Source organism: Micropterus dolomieu, linkage group LG21 (genome assembly GCF_021292245.1).
Source record: "Micropterus dolomieu isolate WLL.071019.BEF.003 ecotype Adirondacks linkage group LG21, ASM2129224v1, whole genome shotgun sequence".
NCBI lineage: Eukaryota > Metazoa > Chordata > Actinopteri > Centrarchiformes > Centrarchidae > Micropterus > Micropterus dolomieu.
The window spans coordinates 30,653,559-30,673,364 of record NC_060170.1 but is presented as its reverse complement, the minus strand read 5'-3'; the positions used below and the strand labels follow the sequence as shown (position 1 = coordinate 30,673,364).

The following is a 19,806-nucleotide window of genomic DNA, read 5'->3' as shown; positions in this document are numbered from 1 at the left end:
GGGGGGGGGGGGGGGGGGGGGGGGGGGGGTATGCATTTTCTTTTTAACAGTGTCCCCTGGTTGGATAACATTATTTTTCTGCTCAATCAATACAGCTGCAATGAGTCTGCTTCTCCTTACACAGCGGGCTGTATACACAGCAGCTTCACAACACTGCCAGACAAATGTATTATCCTGGGATTAAACACACAACAATATATATAGTAGGGCTAAGCACAGACATTTGTTGTTTTCATTCTTGACATGAGCGCAACCCTCAGTACTCTTGGGAGTTTTGTCTATTAAATGTCAGTTATGTTGTTAAAGCATGCCACAAGAATGATAAACACAAGTCCCTAATTACAACAGGGTGTGTCAGATAATAAATCTTTTTAGTCATAGACGGCTGTTTAAACTATCATCAAATCATCAGGCAGAACTAGTCTTCTTATCAATAATGGATCAAGGGAGCTCAGTCCACTGGTCATTCATATTTTAATGCCAGATACTGAATCAAAGGTCCAGAGCGAAAATAAAAGGTAGTGGTGTGATGTTAAAAGAATCTCTAGACTAAACTATCAATAAATGCAGCCTTTTTTCAGTAAATTGAATCTTTACTCAATGCCTGTAAATTCTGTCCTATTTTCTCATCATGTCTCTGAGTCAGATTCTAGGTGTTTTGGAGACTACAATTTTTTTCACTTTAAAAAATGGCATGATATACAGTCAGGGGCATTTTTAAATCTAGCATCCAGTCTTCCTTATAGGTCATTACAGACAAGAGTACTTAACAACCTTTCTCTAAAACACTTACATATATAAGCACCCTGAATTCAGAGTTTTAATGCTCTTGTCATTTTGATCCCAGAATACAAATACGTGGACTTACAGTATGTAGAGAACAGCACCTACAGTTGTGTGATTTCATTAAGCCCAGGCCTTTGCATGCCACTAGTCATATTCATTCAATCAAATGGAGGGAGGGTCAGTTCATTGCTGGAGAATCACTGCCTGCTATTTATTATTTTAGCTGGAAGAGTGACCACCAATGAAGAACTAGAGGACATGTTGGAAAGTGGAAATCCCTCAATCTTCACATCTGATGTAAGTTTTCTCATGATTTACTGTGCAGTATAATGTCATTGCAGGGTAAAAAAAGAACAGTTACTGCCATCTAGTGGTGTGGGGGAGTAAATCATTTGGGGTTAGGCAGTGCATTTCCTTTTTTATATTTTTGGATGCGTTTTAATGTGTCTCTCTATCTTTCCCTCAGATAATTTCTGATTCTCAAATCACACGTCAGGCCCTAAATGAGATAGAGTCACGACACCAGGACATCATGCGTCTGGAGTCGAGCATCAGAGAGCTCCATGTGATGTTCATGGACATGGCAATGCTGGTAGAAACTCAGGTAACAGCTTCTGAGTCAGTGTTTAATAGTATCTGGTTTGTGATACATCTTCACAGTGCACAAGCATGTAGTCACTGTGTTACTTTATCAATACTATAAAGCAAAATGCAATAAATAAAAACATTCGGATCCTCTTATTTACAGGGGGATATGGTTAACAACATTGAGAAGAATGTCTCCAATGCAGCCGAATATATTTATAGTGCAAAGGAAGAGACCAAAAAAGCAGTGAGATACCAGAAAAAATCCCGGAGGGTAGGTGTTCCTTTCTAATTATGTGTTGCTAAATGGTCACAAATAAAAACATTAGCAAATGTCAGTTATACAAGATATCCAATTTGGATGACAAACTTGTCCCATGTGATTGTGAATATAATAAAATCTGGTTATAGCTTTTGAAATGATACACTACTTTTATTTCAAATAACAACCTCTTCTTCACTTGGCAGAAATACATTATTCTTGCCTTTGCTCTGTTGATCCTTCTCGCTGTCATTGCACTAATTGTTGGCCTGTCTGTTGGACTAACCAAACCCCCTGTATGAGAACTACTACCTGAGGTAACACTTCATCCACAACTTCCATCCATCCATTCATTTATTTATGCATCCACGAAATCCATCATTCATTTAGCCGTTGAATGGCTCAAAGGATTTGTAATGCAGTTCTCCACAAGCAACACTTCTGACTCCTGTTCTTCTCTTTTTGACAGAAACTTCTCTGCCTTGCCATGTTTGGGGTAGCAGGTTTGCTCCTTTTAATCATCATAATAGTTGGAATCTATGAGTGATGGATTTCATGGTTCACAAGCAGTCAGCTGTAGTCAGCTCCCATAGTGATGACACTTGAACAGCTTCATAACGAGATAATTAGAAATCATTCACTGTCTGCCCAGCAGCATTACAGAGAAGTAATCTCTTGAACCCAGTGATGTAAGTATGATGTGTGTGATCCACTCTTGCACCAGTAACATCAGACCTCCATGATACATTGTTCTGGAGCAATTCTATACAGCTAGAATAAAGCGCCTTGTCAGCACATCTCACTTCCCCTTCGCAGTGATGAACGCTGACAGCATGTCAGATTTATACACTGGTGTGCGTTCTGTATTGCTGCAATTTTTTTTCATCACTTGCCATCACTTTCAGACATTTCTTGGTCTAATGACTTTAAAAGAATAGTTTGACATTTTGGGGAAATACACTCTTTCGCCTTCTTGCCGAGCGTTAGATGTGAAGAAGACTGATACAACTCTCATGTCTGTACGATAAATATGAACCTATCACAAGCAGCCAGATTAGCAGCTTAGTTTAGCACAAAGACTGGAAACAGAAAAGCAGCTAGCCTAGCTCTGTCCAAAGTTGACACATTAAGGTTTAACAGGGTGTTATGTGCCAACACCCAGCACATAACCTTTTATAAAACCAAAATGTGTAATTTTTACACTTCTGTTTGTGTACGGATTAAACAAACAAGATATAATGTGGTAGTTGTGTGATTATATGTGTTAATTCATGCGTTTGTGTGAGGCAAGCACGGTTGCACTGATTACAGTTCCACTGAATTGCTCTCCTTCTTAAAAGACCTAAAACCAGCTGTTAATCTTGTGCGAGTAAGGCAAGATGAAAACTTGAGAAAAACCTCTTAATCTGTCTTGCTACAGCGGTATCAATCTAAAATAAACAGATTTTGCTGTGATTTATTGGCAATAGAAGGATTAAAAAGATGCCAAAATAACTACATCATGATGCCGATTTGTAAAATGTCAATGCTTTTCTTTTTTTTTTAATGGAGATCAGATTTTTCAGGGTTATGCAATGCTAGCTGGCTTCACAGTCTTTGTGCTAAGCTAAGATAACCCGCTTCATATTTAGCATATAGAGATGAAAGTGGTATCAGTCTTCTCATCTTACTGTTACTGCAAATACCCCCAAAATGGTGAACTAGTATTTGTATATTAAAATTATATTGTGATAATTGTAATTCTCTTTCTAAAATGATTGTATAATTTGTGTTTACATGTTAAAGTGTATGCTCTGTATGTTATCTTGTCATGTTGTATACTTACTGTAAGTTATGTGAATTGAATTTAAAACTACTACAGCTCAGGAGAAATTTAAAAATGTATAAAAAATATATATATATAAAAAAAAAAACATATATTCACTATAAGCATTCCTAGTTAACTGTGTCTCATGGAATTCATCACTCCGTTCAACAACTCTAGCCTAAATCAGTAACACTGCAAAAGTGCCTTCTTGACATGTTAACTTATTGCTTTGTATTTATCATGATCGCTGTGTGCAATGACTGAAATATTAGTTGTGAAAAAAGTCATGCTGCAAGATAGGAATCTTGGACAGCGTTATTTCAAGAGCATTCATTGTAATTTTCTAAAATGTTCTCATTTTCAACACATATATCCTTATTTGAATGTCACCGTAGCATTTTTCAATGAAAATATATTTGTGCATCTCCACCTATTTGTGTGGATTCTTTTCTACCATGCTGTTTTACACACAATCCACGAATGGGTGACGTCACATGACTTGTGTCTGTAAAACACAATTCACAAATAAATGCAGAATGATTTGACATTTGAAACCTTAACTTACTGATTTGTTTTTATCATGATTGCGGTGTGCAATGACTGAAATATTAGTTATGAAAAAAGTCTTGCTGCAAGGTAGCACTCTTGGACAAAGTTATTTCAAGAGCACACATTTTCATTTTGATTCTTTTGTTTTTAAGTTATATCCTGCATTTTTATATTGAAACAGAAAATGAAGTCATGTAATTAAAAAATAAAGAGTAAAAAGTCTTCTTGCAGAATGTTTTTTTTATTGTTTATTTCCTTTCACATTGAAGGTGATACAGTTGAACCTATTACTCATATACAGGATCACTCCAGATATTTTAAATTGCTGACAAGTCTGAATTTGTCAGACAAAATTAATGTTAATAGTCTGTTCTTTTAACACTCCAAACATTTGGAGGTTTGGTTTGTTTACAGGAAATCAGAAAGAAACAGAGGGTGCTGTTTACTTCAGGACTAATGAGCACTTTGCACACAGCGCTTGACATCCGTGTAATCAACCAAACAAGATTAGTCAAGAAAGTGGAAGTAGGTCCCCTGAAGGCAAGTTCTTTTCTTTCTTGAATTAGATCAAGGAAACTTCAGGGGTGCACTTAAAGTGAAATGCCAGTGAATGTCCTTAAAATCTGCACGAGGGTGTTTTCAGGTCACTGAGCAAGACATCCTAGATGTCAAGTTGAGTGATATTATCAACTGTGATTAAACTTGGACACACATCAGTTTATTTGGATGAGTAATATCAGTGGCAAGCTGTATGTAGGCTTGCTTGTTCTAATTAACATATTTCTGTTTTGAATAATACTATTATGATGTTATTCATTAGGATACACCATGTTGTTGTCTGTGAGAGTGCACTAACTTTGACAGCCAGCAGTTATCCATCAGGTATCTATCACATTTCTTTCAAACATCCATTTCCCACCCTTGTCCTCTGTGGTCACTGATGTAGAAATATTTACTTTGGACAGAGTGGATAATGGTCACTTGCTATGGCTCCTTCTTGTTACACCTCCAATCACATATTGGTGCAATATTATTGGAAACAGGTGCAGAGCACAAAGCAAGCACAGATTCCTACCCGGTAATAACATCTATCCTAACCTTATTTTATTTCTATTATTTCCATTGTTCAAGCACACTCAACTCTTCTCATCTTTCCGTTACCTGACCATTATTATCTGTTCTGTCACTCCCTCACAATGTTATGCAAACTCTACCAAAACGGTTTCAGTCTCCTTTTCCTCAACTCCTCTTGTCAACCCTCTACACTAGTTCCTTCATTTTTACACTGAGAGATACTCTGTCACCTACTCACCTACTTGCAACTGCCAAACCTTTGCACCCCCACTCTTACTACTTTGCCTTCTTTAACTTTTCCAACACTAATCACTTTTCCTTCTACATCTGCACTTCAGCTTTAGCAAGATTCCATCTCCCAGTCGTACTTTCTACAACTTGTCCTCTAATGATTTTTCGGTTCAACTTTCCCCCCTACACAAGGGAAGCCTGCAGCTGTTTCTGTGCTGCCCTCTGTAACTAGGAAGCGCTGGTCAGTTATTTAGTCCAGATGAATTATGTATTTTTGAGTCTTATACATCCATGGTTCAGACCTAGCACACATGGTCAGGGCTAGCTAGCTTGTTTGCCAAGTATATTACCAATGTAGCTTGATAAAATGCATTCTTTTCAGTAATTACACTAAGTAATTAGCATTTCAATAAGGATAGGAGGTAGGCAGTAGAATTACATGTGTTCCGTTAGGTAATGTTTTTGCAAAAACTTTTTAGAGAAATCTGTCCTACTCTACTGCAGTCACGTCCCTCATGGCTCAGTTTATAATGGCTTAAGCTGCAGTGGATCATAATTTGTACATCAAGAAAGTGGAGTGCCGGTATTTTTATTTCTTCTCTCTTTTACCTAAGTTATTCGCTACTCAGGAAATTTCTTCGGTGGATACTTTTGTACTTTAAGTTATCCAGTTACTTGAATGACTACTCTTACATCTAATTGAGTTACTTGTTTTACAAAGTAACAGTACTTTTACTTGGATACACTTTTTAGCTTCTCTACCAGCCTGTGGTTCATATCTGTCATGGCCAGTGGCAATCATGGCATGGATCCCAAATTAAAGTCTGTGTACGTTTTACATTTAGGTGTATTCATTTTAGATGACGCTTTTATGCAAAATGACTTACAATTGCTATATGTATGGGAACAGACTGGGAATCGATACCAGGTGTTCTGTCAATTTATGCTACCTATCGAGATGTGCTACTTAGCGGTTCCGCACCCATAAATTTGTGCAACCTTGCTGTTGTGCATGCCGTCGATACAGTGGCTGATCAGCAATATAAAAAACAAAAACATCACTCATTTGTAACCATATAGGCAAGGCAATACAAGACAAGGCAAGTTTGTAAAGCACATTTCAACAAGGCAATTCAAAGTGCTTTATAGAAAAGATAAAAGCAACATAGGGCAAATTCTAGGCGTTCATATATTAAAAACTGCACAAAACACTTAGATAATGAAATACTGTTTGGAATGACTAAACAGGCACCAAAGATTTGTCTGACCAACTGTATGAGCACTGTAAATTTTTCTGTTACTGTGTGCACTATATTAGATGTCTCTGCTCTTAAAATGGTGAATGTTGAAGAGTGAATTGCATAGTTCAAGAGAGTACTTGGTCTAACTGGAATTGGAGCTGACAGGGAAGGAAAATCCAACAGCTATTAGTGTCTTCTGCAGTTGTTTTGGTTCACGCTGGCCTGGATGACCCAGCGGAAACTGTATTGTAACTGATGACAAGACCACTGGACATTTTAATTGCAGTCTAATTTCTGTGGGAGCCTGGCTTGTCTTGCGTCAGAGAGGTGGGTCGTTGTAAAATATTAAACACACTGTAAACCCGAAACTCAAAATAGGTGTGGAAACTGATCACCTCAAACTTTTATAGTAGTGGTAATAATATTTGAGTAAACCTCAACTTAAATATAAAAACATTAAAAAAAAACTTTAATTTCCACATACTAAATTACATTGATTCAGTGATGCTTATTAATTTCCACTTATTCTTTACTCAATAACAGTAACTGTGCACAGCTTATACTCTGAGATAAATCTATCCAATTGTTTTTATTTTGCTAGACTCAAATACTAATGGAAACTAGTCCTTACACTACAACTACTAGTCAACTTAAAATTTACAAAATGCCCATATTCAGATAGTCCACAAAACCACAACTCCATTACAACAATTCAAGTTCCTTATATTAGTATCTTCTGTCATTTGATACAAAATAAGGCACATCTTGCATAAAGCTGAATAGACTAAGTAATTGACTGCTTGATCAGATAATTAACCAGCAACAATTTTGATAATCAGTTTGTTTTCATTCTTTTTTGCAATAATGTTGAACATTCTCCATTTTCAGATTTTCAATGAGATTTTTTGGTGTTAAATGATAATAACTTTTATTACTTACTTAAATGTGTTTTGTGGGAAAAAGTGTCTATGCATAATTTTATTTCATCTGCAGCAATTTTACTTAAATAATATAAAAGGGAGCTTCAAATGTGGAGTTGTACGGAATCATAAGCAAATAAAGAGAGTCCCACACTATGCAAATTTTTAAGGTAACCGAACAATATCAGGGTTTCTGCAAGTTTCACCTGGTCAAATTTAAGACCATTATGAATAAAATTTAAAACCTATCATGACTTAAAGAAACACACAAAGGAAATGCAGTCACAAAATTACTTGCAGAGTAAATCAATTTATTCAAATTGATCATGTGTCTTTTCGGTGACTTTATAAAACATAACCTACTGCTGATGGAGAAACTCAGGGGACCAGACAGGGAGACGGAGAAGCAGGGAAAGCAGGTGTGTTTGCAGTGAGAGACCAGAGGTAGAGGGGTGTGAGTGTGAAGGGAGAAGTCAGGCAGGCATAAAGAGTTTTACAAATAGAAATGTCCATGTAAAAAATTAGGATGGTATGTTGTGTGGGGTAATGGGAGGTCCTCCCAAGAAAATTATGTTATCCAATAAAGAAATATGCAATCCCAGTTCATGTTTGCCTTTTGTCTTAATTTACTGCTTTATACATTAACATAATTGGCAACATAAGAACCATCTCTACAAGCATTTCATTTGTACATCAAAATCCAACAGAATAATCTCAATAGCTTAAAAGGACTAGTTTGCACTTTCTGCCGTTCTCCGTCACATTCGCTCGTCATTTGAAGAACTAGGAGAGGGAGACAGCAATGCGTTGAGTGTTACTGTATCTTACTGATAATCATTAACGATGGTGTGAAATTTTAATAGTGGCGCTCATTCATTAAGCAGCGACGGTAACGTTAGGCTTCAAATGCGTTGCTAGAGACTGGTTTTAAGCACCATCCAAGAACCGATAAGGTTGCACTTCCCCATAGCTGAAAAATAAATTGTTTTTTTTATCTGTGGTACAATCCGAAAGACTTGCGGCAATAACACGAAAGATTCCTTTTGGTCTTTGTAGTCGTAATACAGCAAATTATATTTGGACCGATTTGGACTATCGACAGAATGAACTACAACACCACAGGAGGAAAAAACATTCTTGAGCGCTGCGGGGCCATTTCAATGAGCATTAGAGGTAGTGTTAGTGTTACATGGACGTTGGAAAATAAATACCAGTTTAAAATTATTTAACACCTAGAACACAAACTTCAGCGAATTTAAGACTTTTTATGGCCTTAAACTTTGATATGTTAGACTTTATTAGACTTTTTTTGGAACCCGCAGAAACCCTGCAGGACGTCTACCTGGCAGGTGCTGTTATCAGAGCAGCTCCTTTAATCTGGAGGTCTCAGATTGTTTGATTGTCCAAGTGACAGAAAGTGAGGGTAAATCTCAGAGGACAAAAATGTTCTGGCAGTAAAAGTACAGTGTCGGTGTGTCAGGTAATAAATGCTTCAGCTTTTCCAGACCAACAAAAGTCTGTTCCCAAACGGCTGAAGAAGTGAAGCAGGTTAACAAACATCTCCCCTTCAGACTGGAAGCTAAGCAGGAAGCTAACAGAATGTCTTTTAGTTCAAGTTATAGAAGAATATCTGATAATAAGAATATCTATAGAATCTGTTTTTTATCTGTGGTACAATCCGAAAGACTTGCGGCAATAACACGAAAGCTGCGTTAGTCTTTGTAGTCGTAATACATCGAATTATATTTGGACTGTTAACGCGACGGCGACCTCATTTCACTTTCCAACCATAGACTGTATATAAACGCGCGTTGCCGCTTATATGCGTGACCATTCCACGTGACCAATGACGTCCGAGCTTCGTACGTCACGAAATTTTGGCGCCAAATGATGCTGAAGTATGAATTAGTATTACTAACTAGTTTTCTTTGCAGAACTGTGAAAGTGTTTTGTTTCTGTTCTGTGTCTTTATTTTATAACCGTACACTGGGATGACCGGATGCAACATGTGGAATCATTCTTGTTATGCTAACACTAGCAACCGTTAGCTAACGAAAGCTAACGTAAGCTAACGTAACAGTTAACTTAATTAATGTTACTTTAGTCCTATAATGTTACTGTGGAGACAGTCAAGCTCTGCCTTCATGTAAGTTAACAAGCGGTTTCTGAACACTGTGTTGTGGTTCATCAAAAAGTAAACATTCGTAATGTGGAACAATCATAGAGCCTAGTTTCACTGATATAAGTTAAATATGAAATGAAAACCCCTCCAGTTGGGAGATTTTCAAATCAGATCAGTTGGAACTGTGTAATTATTATGTTTGTATGATAAGTATTTAATACGTATATATTTAACTTCTATATATACCCTATATCTGTTGTGATCTGTTTTAGTAGATCTGTCCTCTCAAGTGTTGAGTGCTGACTTTCCTCAAGCTTCAAAGATTTTTTTCGGTAAGATGTATCCTGAAATAGTGTTGATGCATGGCTGAATGTTTCATTTTATCAGCGGTGAACCTAATGAAACCCCTCAGCCCTTCAGTTGCAGACACACAAGTTGCCTCATCTAAAGTGGCTGTAATATGTATTTGTAAAGGAATATGTTTCCGGTGAGGAATGTTCAGTTTTTATTTAAATTTAATATTATTTGTTCATTTTGGCTCTTTTATTTAGCATGGCCTCACTGATATAAATGGGATAGACAAAATATCAGAAACGCCGGTCCATGTGATCCAAAATGATCATACAGTTGCAACAAAAACAGAACATTATCATTTTTATGAAGAGAGGATTTATTGCAGAAATGTTGGATTACACTGCATTAAATTTAGCTAGATGTACCAAATAAACTGGGAACTAAGTCTTAAAGACTAAATACATTTATCACAACAATAAACTCTGCACATATCACACGTTTGTGAGAAGTTTTTACATGGCCTTTATTTTGTAAACTAATCAAAAGTTGGTGTTCATATTTTGTATGTCCATTAAGGATTGTAGATAGTGCTGCTGAAGGAATTTCATCATGCCCATAATCACCTGACTTGCGAAAGCAGCTCTGATATTAGTGAGTCAGATAAATATATAAAATATTTTATTTGCTGCCCCCGCGACCCGACCCCGGATAAGTGGATGAAGATGGATGTATTTTTTAAGAAAATCAGCATTTGATGATGTTCTTGTTGACTGGGCTAATCTTTATATTGTTAGTACTCTGTTTGATCCTGCAAGAGCAAATATAACAGAGTGGCACTACAGCTATCCAAGGTATGTTATCAATTTGGATATTTCTGCATCAATTGCTGGCTTGCTAATCAGACATACTGAGGATATAAAAAATACTACATTGCTAGAACTGAAGCCAGCAACATTTCACAGTGGATGACATTTTAACATGAAAGAAGATACTTTAGCCCTGACTTGAGACGTAGGGGGGTTATTGTACTGTTTTAGAAAAGTGTATTAGTCCAGCTGTGATTGTGAGATTTTATAATGAATATGTATATTTAGCAATTTAAAATTCTCATAGATTTCTTTCAGAAATGATTGGCAGTTATCACAAGCCGAGAAAACTGTAGATCTATTACAGCATTAAGTGTAAACATTTTTCACTGTAGGCTCTGGTAAAGGCTGTTATAAACTTATGATGAGATGGTTGAATGATTCCTTTATGGTTCTTAAATTATGTAGTACCCGACTGAAATTCTGTCTCAACCTTGTTCAGACCAAAAATGGCACTGTTGAGAAAAAAACACAAGGGTCTGTATTGATGTGGGAATGTTGCTTCAGAAGCTAAATGATGAATTATTATACAATTAGTCTAGTTTAAAATATATTTGATTGGCCAACTCAATTCTTAGCCACATAATCTTTCATTTTGATGCAGCAAAACCTAAGTTAGGTTAAAGAAATTTGCAGGATGAACCTGCATTATCTTTTCTTTTCTATCTTCTTCTTTTCAGTGCAGTGATCAATGTCCATTTCTCAGGTAAAAACTATATTCTTTTTGTCATATAGTCAGCCATCCTGCTTAAAACAAGTAAGTGATGCATTATGTTTTTCTGTCAAGGCCCAAGTTGGAAACCATTAACCTGCATACATTTGTGTGTTTGCAGGTGTTTGCTGAGTTCATTACTTTACAAATGTTGGACCTATGCAACCAATTCTACTGCGAGCTTGAGAGATACACACCACAACTGACTGCCCTGTACAGGAAGAAGGCCAAGAGAGAAGAGGCCCTGCAGAGATCCTCAGGATTTATGACCTTCAGGTGAGTTTAAGATTACCTTTGCCGTAGCAACAATGTTGATCACATAATGGTCAGTCAATACAGATCGGGACCTCTCTACTATATAATAGTGAAATTTGATTATGATATAACCTTGTGATGACTAGGAGGATAGGGCCATCTACTTTCAATTGTCATTTCTCATTTGAATTCATTTTTGTAAGTTTTCCGGTACATGATTACTTTAAAAACCATTTACAAACTTCTTTTTTTAATTCTTGGGCTGCCCTGAACACATAACCCAAGACAGAAAATCCTCAATTTCGCTCAGATTTTATGTGCTGAGCATTACTATTTATTTTTCTATCCGTCCAAGAGACCAACTCCATCCATGATCGGTTGCCATACGGTCTTCTGAAAGTTGCAGAGACACAAACAGAGAGAGATGTACTATAGGCCTTCTCCACAAGCAGCTCACCTGCAGTTGTTACTACAGAATCGTGGGTGAAAAAGTACAAAAACGCGAGCTGTGTTTTTTGGGAAGTAAAACATACGACTGACAATGAAAGTTGAAAGCGGACAGATAGCAGCCTGTATGTGTCTGTCGCTGTATGATACAGCAAGAAAGAAACTGAAAAGAGTGGTGCAAGCTGGTGTGTGTGCAGCGTGAGCGGAATACCAACCCTATGAACGAATAGTCGAATATTTGGGTCCAGCCCTACTGCACTGGTTTCCAAATCTCTTTCATCGTCATGTTTAAGGTTATAGTTAGCTTCTATTTCTGACCCAGTCAATGTGTTTGTTTAAATTTGACTTGTCTTTTAGTAGTTGCAGCTGGATGGATTTGTTGTTATTGCTATCAATATTATTATTCTTTTAGAATTACATTGGTAGAACTGTTACACTTTATGGCTTGATGTGCTGTAACAATATTTGTATAATAATAATTATTTTGATTGTCAATCTAGGAACAACACAAGGTACACGTGAGATGCCATCCGACCCTCCGTGGCCTCCCAGTGAACCTGCTAGCGGATGACTGACGTCTTCAAAGCCTGCAATGCAAGTACTCAGTGTACTCACAGAAATGTTAATATCGACGACAAGTAATATGAAATGTAAATGTAATGTACTACGGAAAACCAACTCGAATACCTCTTCTATCAACTGGTTTGTGTTTTTGTAGTCTATCTAAAAACAATGCTAAATATGATGTGTACTGTGAAAAGGTTATTGTTGGCTATTAGCATCCCCTTCAAAGGGATGGCCAAATTGTTAGAAATTAGGGACTCTTCTCCTTTCATGAAAAAATGTACCCTAAACCTCCCAAGACCTGGGCTTTGATTCTTTATGTATTTATATTAGTAGCATTGTCTTTGTACAGGGTGTACTTTTAGGAAAAAAAGAGTATGTGTACCCAATGTGTAACAAAGCAGAAAAGGACATCAGAACATGGCTGGCAAGTGATCCTAGAGGGCACAGTCATGTGCCCACTAAGGAGGACAATAGGTCTAAGTTGAGCAGAATGAGGTACTGTATATGGTGCATGGATATCAAAACCTAAATTTCCCATATGAGGATACAGGATTTTAGGAGGCTAAGTTTAGTTGAAGCTAAATAAGGGTTAAGCAGTCTAGTTAAAAAATTAAATGTTGTTGTTGTTAGGTCATTGTGTACATTTAATGTTGGAAGGAAATATCCCACTGCTGCAGCTCAGCAAGTAAACACACAAAGACTAACTTCTAAAAATACTTACGATATGTTTTGTGGCTTGTCTAAGTCAGACTACTGAAGTCTCATAACCGTTTCTAATGAACTTAAGAATTTTGTCCTCATTCTCTTACAGTTGAGTCAGATTGAGAAAGCGCTATAGAGTCAGTATAGACAGAAGGAATCATAACAGCCACCAGTAACTCTTAACATTTTGGCATGTGAGTATTGTATCAGGACAGGCTTGGAAAAAATAAAAAATATGCTTTAAGTGCTAGCTTATCTTTATAATTATCCTCATAATTGGATTGTTTGTATTTTGCAGTGAAAAGATGAACCAGACATTGCTGACACTCCTCACTGTGGACACTGACACTGATGCTCCTGGTGCAGTCCTCTTCAGCCAAAGTGAAAGGTGGCTGTGGATGGATTTGTCTGTTTCTCTTATGCCTTTGGTGTGAGAGACTCGGGTTTAATTCCCCATTGTGACACGTCCACCAATGTGTCCCTGCTCTAGGGGCGTGCAACCTCTGACATATATAGCTATTGTAAGTAGCTATGAATAAAAGCGTCAGCTAAATGTTAATGGAACTTATGTACAAACTCCTGAAAGCACTTCTGAACTGGCCGTTCAGGCCAACTGTGACGAGGTCCACAAGATGAGGTACGTACGCACTCACACACGCACTAACTGGTGACACCACTGTGGAGGCTGATGATATCACTTCCTCCTCCTACAGGTTCAGCGACCTGTTCGCCCGGGCGTAGGAATACGAGGACTCCCAGACCAAGCCTCCCAAGTCCCGCCGTAAAGCTCCGGCCTCCTCGCCTCGCTCCCGGAAAGGAGCGGCTCCGACCACCAACAACGAGGAGGAGAGAGCCTCCAGCAGCGCCTCGGTACATAACCCCACCTCCAACTGCTCCTCTGTGTGAGGTCAACCTGAATCTGCGTCTTGTTCTTTGATTGGTCCGTTTCAAAACTACAACGGGAAATTTGATATGTAATGTGTCTGATTTGTGAAACCAGGAAGCAGCTTTGTGTCTTCACCAAGCTCCTCCTACAGGTTTGAAAAGTGAAGCCTCAAACCTGCATTCTCTGTAACAGCCAGCACTGGGGCGACTCCACTGGGTCGTATAGAAGTCTGTGAGAAAATGTAGTTACTTCTCAGCTGATTTATTGCCTCAGAACTGAAGAAGTCCTTTGGATAAGGGACGAAACGTCTTCCAGTATCTTCAACCAAGTCCAGTTGCCCTTCATTTTAACCTTCGTTGGATTACCTCAGTAAACACTTTCCTAATGAGTTTATGGTCTCAGTTGCTAGTCTTCTTCAACACAGCATGATGTTCATTTTGTAAATTATGGTCCCATTTAGTGGAAAATAGAGGTTTTAGGGCGGGGCTACCTTGTGATTGATAAGTCGCTATGTGTGACCCAAATATGGTATCCTGTGTCTGTGTTCAGGACGGAGTGGAACACCTCTTTTCTCTCAGTTTGGACAGGTACGCTGGAATAAAATACAGCTGCTCGTTACTTTCTATAATTTGAACTAAAAGGCGTTCTGTTAGCTTCCTGCTTAGCTTCCAGTCTGAAGGGGAGGGGTTTGTTAACCTGCTTCACTTCTTCAGCCGTTTGGGAACAGACTTTTGTTGGTCTGGAAAAGCTGAAGCATTTATTACCTGACACACCGACACTGTACTTTTACTGCCAGAACATTTTCCTCCTCTGAGATTTTCCCTCACTTTCTGTCACTTGGACAATCAAACAATCTGAGACCTCCAGATTAAAGGAGCTGCTCTGATAACAGCACCTGCCAGGTAGACGTCCTGCAGGGTTTCTGCGGGTTCCAAAAAAAGTCTAATAAAGTCTAACATATCAAAGTTTAAGGCTGTAAAAAGTCTTAAATTTGCTGAAGTTTGTGTTCTAGGTGTTAAATAATTTTAAACTGGTATTTATTTTCCAACGTCCATGTAACGCTAACGTTACCTCTAATGCTCATTGAAATGGCCCCGCAGCGCTCAAGAATGTATTTTCCTCCTGTGGTGTTGTAGTTCATTCTGTCGATAGTCCAAATCGGTCCAAATATAATTTGCTGTATTATGACTACAAACATCAAAAGGAATCTTTTGTGTTATTGCCGCAAGTCTTTCGGATTGTACCACAGATAAAAAAAACAATTTATTTTTCAGCTATGGGGAAGTGCAACCTTATTGGTTCTTGGATGGCTTAAAACCAGTCTCTAGCAACGTATTTGAAGCCTACTGTCGCTGCTTAATGAATGAGCGCCACTATTAAAATTTCACACGATCGTTAATGATTATCAGTAAGCTACAGTAACACAATGAATATAAAATCACTGGAGAGCATCAAAAATAACCAAACGAATTTTCCCAGATCTAATGGTTATAATTCGACCCCAGTAGATTTATTTAACAAGTTTAGCTTTTGGGGTGTAGTTTATTATTGTCTCCCTGTCTGCTCCCCTGAGTTTATCCATCAGCAGTACGTAAATTTTTCACGTCAGCAGGGTCCATGCCAGCTAGTTAATTATGTAGCTTATTAATGTCATTGTCCATCCCGGTGTTTCATTGTTGATATTGTCCAATACCAATTTTGTAGACATCACTCAACCATAATTTGAATACATTGATTTACTAATTTTGTGATTGCATTTGCTTTTGTGCGTTTCTTCTTTTAAGTCGTGATATAGGTTTTAAATTTCATTCGTAATGGTCTTAAATTTGACCAGGTGAAATCTGCAGAAACTCTAATTGTTCCATTACCTCATCTACCTGACTTAAAAATTTGCATTGTGTGGGACTTCTATTTTTTAAACAATCTTTATTTGCTTATGATTCCATAAAACCTGCTGATTGAATAAAATTATGCATAGTCGCTTTTTCCACAAAACACAGTAAAGTTAAGTAGTGAAAGGAAATTTTATTTAACTCAAGATTGAAGTTATTATCACTTAACACCAAAAAAATCTCATTAAGAATCTGAAAATAGAGAATGAAAACAAAGTGATGATCAAAATTGTTGCAGGTTAATTATCTGATCAAGCAGTCAATTACTAAGTCTGTTCAGCTTTATGCAAGATGTGCCTTATTTTGTGTCAAATGTAAAAATGTAGAAAACAGAAGATGTTTAAGGTTTTGATACTAATAAAGGGAACTTGAATTGTAATAATGGAGTTGTATTTGTAATTTTCAGGACTACTATCTGAAAATGGGCATTTTGTAAATTTTAAGTTTACTAGTAGTAGTTTAGTTGAGTGAGTTTCCATTAGTATTTGAGTCTAGCACAATAAATTTTTTTGAGTAGATTTCCCTCAGAATATAAGTTGTGCACAATTACATTTATTGAGTAAATTAGTGGAATTTAATTTTAATAAGCATCATTGAATCAATGTAATTTAGTATGCAGAAATTAAATGTTTATTAAAAAATGTTTTATATTTAAGTTAAGGTTTACTCAAAATATTATTACCACTACTATAAAGCTTTGAGGTAATCACTTTCCACAAATATTTTGAGTATTCTGAACTTATTTGGGTTTACAGTGCAAATATACTGGATTTTTTTTACAGTATGTAGTCTCATTATAGCCACAGCTACTGTGAGTCACAATCACAAGACTAGTGGAAACTTGAATTGTAAGCTGTAGTCCAATTATTTAGACAAGCTAAATGTCTTCTCACCTTAAAACATCATGGTAACCAGCCATGCTTTTTAAAAAACTTGTTTTTAAAAAGTATAAACAAAACCTACTATTTATGATTTCTGTAGTGACGCAATTTAAAACAGTTTAACTTTTCATGCACATGATACAATAATCTTTTTACTTCCATGAACAATAATGAGCAAAACATGAAAATAAACAAAGTATCTTTTAAACATACATTTCTCACACGTAGCTCTTGCCTGTTTTTCCTTAAATCACCAAGATGTAATTTTAGATAGTTTTACAGTTTTATATATTTCCTGTGGCAGCTGCACCGTCTTTTCTGTCTGTGGGTACTGACATTAATCCAACATCCATTATTATGTAACTCTGCTGAATACAGATATTTATAATCTGAACATGCTGGAGTTATGACATCATCCGGCGCTGCTGAACATGACAAGCATTTGGGGAAGCATGCAAACCGTTCTGTCATGGTAGGTTTTTGCTTGGAATAAACAGGAAATGTATTAGTAAGATGTAATGTGATTGATGCGTGGCTTAACTTTTTATTAAATTTATTTTTATGTGCCAGGGGACAATGGGTTGTCAGAAGACTTGCAAGGTGGAGAAACTCCTGAAACAGTCTCACAGGGAAGTGTGCAGCCAGAGACAAAGGTTAACCACAGTAAAGAAGAACAGCCGGATGAGAGGAACAGATAAGGTGAGCGTGGTGTGTTGTTTGTAAAGCTTTCGATGAATAAGCTTTGATTCAGCTGTGTCTGGACACTGGCAGGCTCAGCACTTGTTGTTGCCTGCAGCCATAATCTGACCTCACTCTGCACTCCTCAGCCAAGGCTCTTTACTGTCACCAAGGCTCATTATTAACAAATGCAACCATATGTGGCACTCAGTGATTGTATTTTCATCTCTTAAACACATGGTTTAACCACCAAACAAACAAGATATCATAATGCTTTATCATTAGTGCCATTTGCTTGTTTATAAGGGGATTACCCAACATGCCATTATGTAACATGCATTTTACTAAATAAAACATAGTGCCAAAAAAATAATTGCATTCATTTTGCATTGGTCTATAACAGTAGATACTCACACCTAACATGTATTTTCTATTTGTCGAAAACCTAGTAAACGTGTAAGTTTAGTAAACATCTAAGTACATTTGATACCATAATATGACATAGGAGCATATGAATGTCAGGGATTGATAAAAAATTAACTTATTACACCACAAAGACAGACAAAAAGCTAAAGGGCTACTCAAGTGTAAAAATGCTGATATCTTAACAGTAATGGTTGTGACATTGAACTACTGGTAGTGCATTCCTGTGTACAATAGACTCTCAATTAAGAGTCAATTTTAGAGAGCAGAAGTGATTTGAAATTGCTGAAATCAGATTATACAAAAATTAATGCAGTTATTTTCCAAATATTCAAAATGCAGCTGGGTTTGGTAAATAGCCCTAGTATCTTATATCAGTGTCCATGTGCTGAATGCAGATGAACGGTCAGTGTATGTTTGTGTGACCCTGCTTAGGGATGTGGGAATGGTGGTTGGTGGATTTTAGAACGGTACAACGTAAATCATTTTAAGCTGGTTCAACTTAAAAATGTAAGTTCCCCTGCTGCCTGAAAAATACTAGTAACCAGAACTTGAATAATCAATTCAAAGTCACCTTGTGAGCTGTGAGAATTTAAACTAAGTTAAGTTCACTTGAGAAAGTTTCAATAAACTGTTCAGTCATGCTGACAAATTAGCTTTATGTTTACTTACAGCTGCATCAGCTCTTAATGGAGCTTCTTTGCACCAGCATCAATACAAAGTCAGGAGTCAAAAGAACAGTAAAGCCTGTTAAGTGCACAAATGGTAAGGACTGAATTCGACTCTAATCTTCATCGTGGTTCACATTGTTTTCATTATTATGGAAATGAACAACCACGACTTATCTTAGATTGTATTAGAGGCACACAGCATGTTTCCATCATGTCTGTTTTCTTCAAACTACAAAAAAGAGGGTCTCTGGAGAGTTTTAACTCTCAGCAGTACATTCATCCAGCAAAGTCAAGTCAAAAGACGCAAAGTCAGAAGAATCCATGTGTCGAAATTTGGTAGTGGTATGAAAAGAAATTTGAATAGAATAGAAATTTCACGTTGACTTAACTTGCTTACAAGTTAATAAGAAAACATTAGTTGATTCCATTAATTTCTTGTATAATGTTTTACAGTATAGGGTGAGGACAAAAGCGTAAGAAGGAAGCTGTTGGAGGGGTGAGTGTTGTGGCATGTATTGTTGGATGAGGTGAGGATGCAAAGTAGAACTGTACAATTTGACAGGCATTATGTTGTGACACAGGAAGAGCATCCTCTGTTTGGTGCTGATTACATCCCACAACTTTTCCAAGAAGAACGTTTTTCATGTATACTTGTGAGAGTCAGTACTCGTCTCTTCTGTCTAAAAAGTGTTAGATCAAGGTTGTTATTGGCACACCATCCTCTCAGTGCCTCTCAATAGCCATATTGCTGCTGTTCACAAAATTGAACAGCTTTTTATTAAGAATTATCGCCAGAGGGGACAGATACTTGCTAAGTGAGTAGCAGGGGTTTGTTCTCACAAACAGCCGTTGCCTATTAAGAAAAATCCACAGTCCACTGAGAAATGAGTGTGCGTCATTTCAGCAGACTCGCCTCGCTCACAGATGCTTATTTTGAAAGTGGAGCCAAAGTCCT

The 19,806-nt window shown here is 37.2% G+C and overlaps 2 protein-coding genes and 1 long non-coding RNA gene across 13 annotated transcripts in view; all 3 read left to right on the top strand.

The window, feature by feature from the left end:
- The window catches only part of stx2b (syntaxin 2b), an 8,475-nt gene extending 4,308 nt beyond the window's left edge, over positions 1-4,167 (top strand). The window contains exons 7-11 of the mRNA XM_046036051.1: positions 1,010-1,083; positions 1,253-1,390; positions 1,535-1,645; positions 1,840-1,950; positions 2,103-4,167. Of these exons, the coding sequence (XP_045892007.1) occupies positions 1,010-1,083; positions 1,253-1,390; positions 1,535-1,645; positions 1,840-1,935 (419 nt within the window). The 3' untranslated portion in view covers positions 1,936-1,950; positions 2,103-4,167. The remainder of the gene's footprint in view (positions 1-1,009; positions 1,084-1,252; positions 1,391-1,534; positions 1,646-1,839; positions 1,951-2,102) is intronic.
- Positions 4,168-13,529: 9,362 nt separating this feature from the next.
- On the top strand, positions 13,530-14,532 carry LOC123959605. Its single transcript, XR_006822350.1, has 3 exons — positions 13,530-13,614; positions 13,719-14,057; positions 14,134-14,532. It is a non-coding gene; the product is annotated as an uncharacterized LOC123959605 (long non-coding RNA).
- Positions 14,533-17,657: 3,125 nt separating this feature from the next.
- rimbp2b (RIMS binding protein 2b) overlaps positions 17,658-19,806 on the top strand; it is an 83,146-nt gene continuing 80,997 nt past the window's right edge. For 4 of the 11 annotated variants that reach the window (XM_046033731.1, XM_046033730.1, XM_046033729.1 and 1 more), the window contains exon 1: positions 17,674-17,778. In XM_046033731.1, the coding sequence (XP_045889687.1) occupies positions 17,761-17,778 (18 nt within the window). In that variant the 5' untranslated portion in view covers positions 17,674-17,760. Of the gene's footprint in view, positions 17,779-19,806 lie in introns of all 11 variants that reach the window. The other 7 variants (XM_046033728.1, XM_046033739.1, XM_046033734.1 and 4 more) reach the window with 4 other exon arrangements.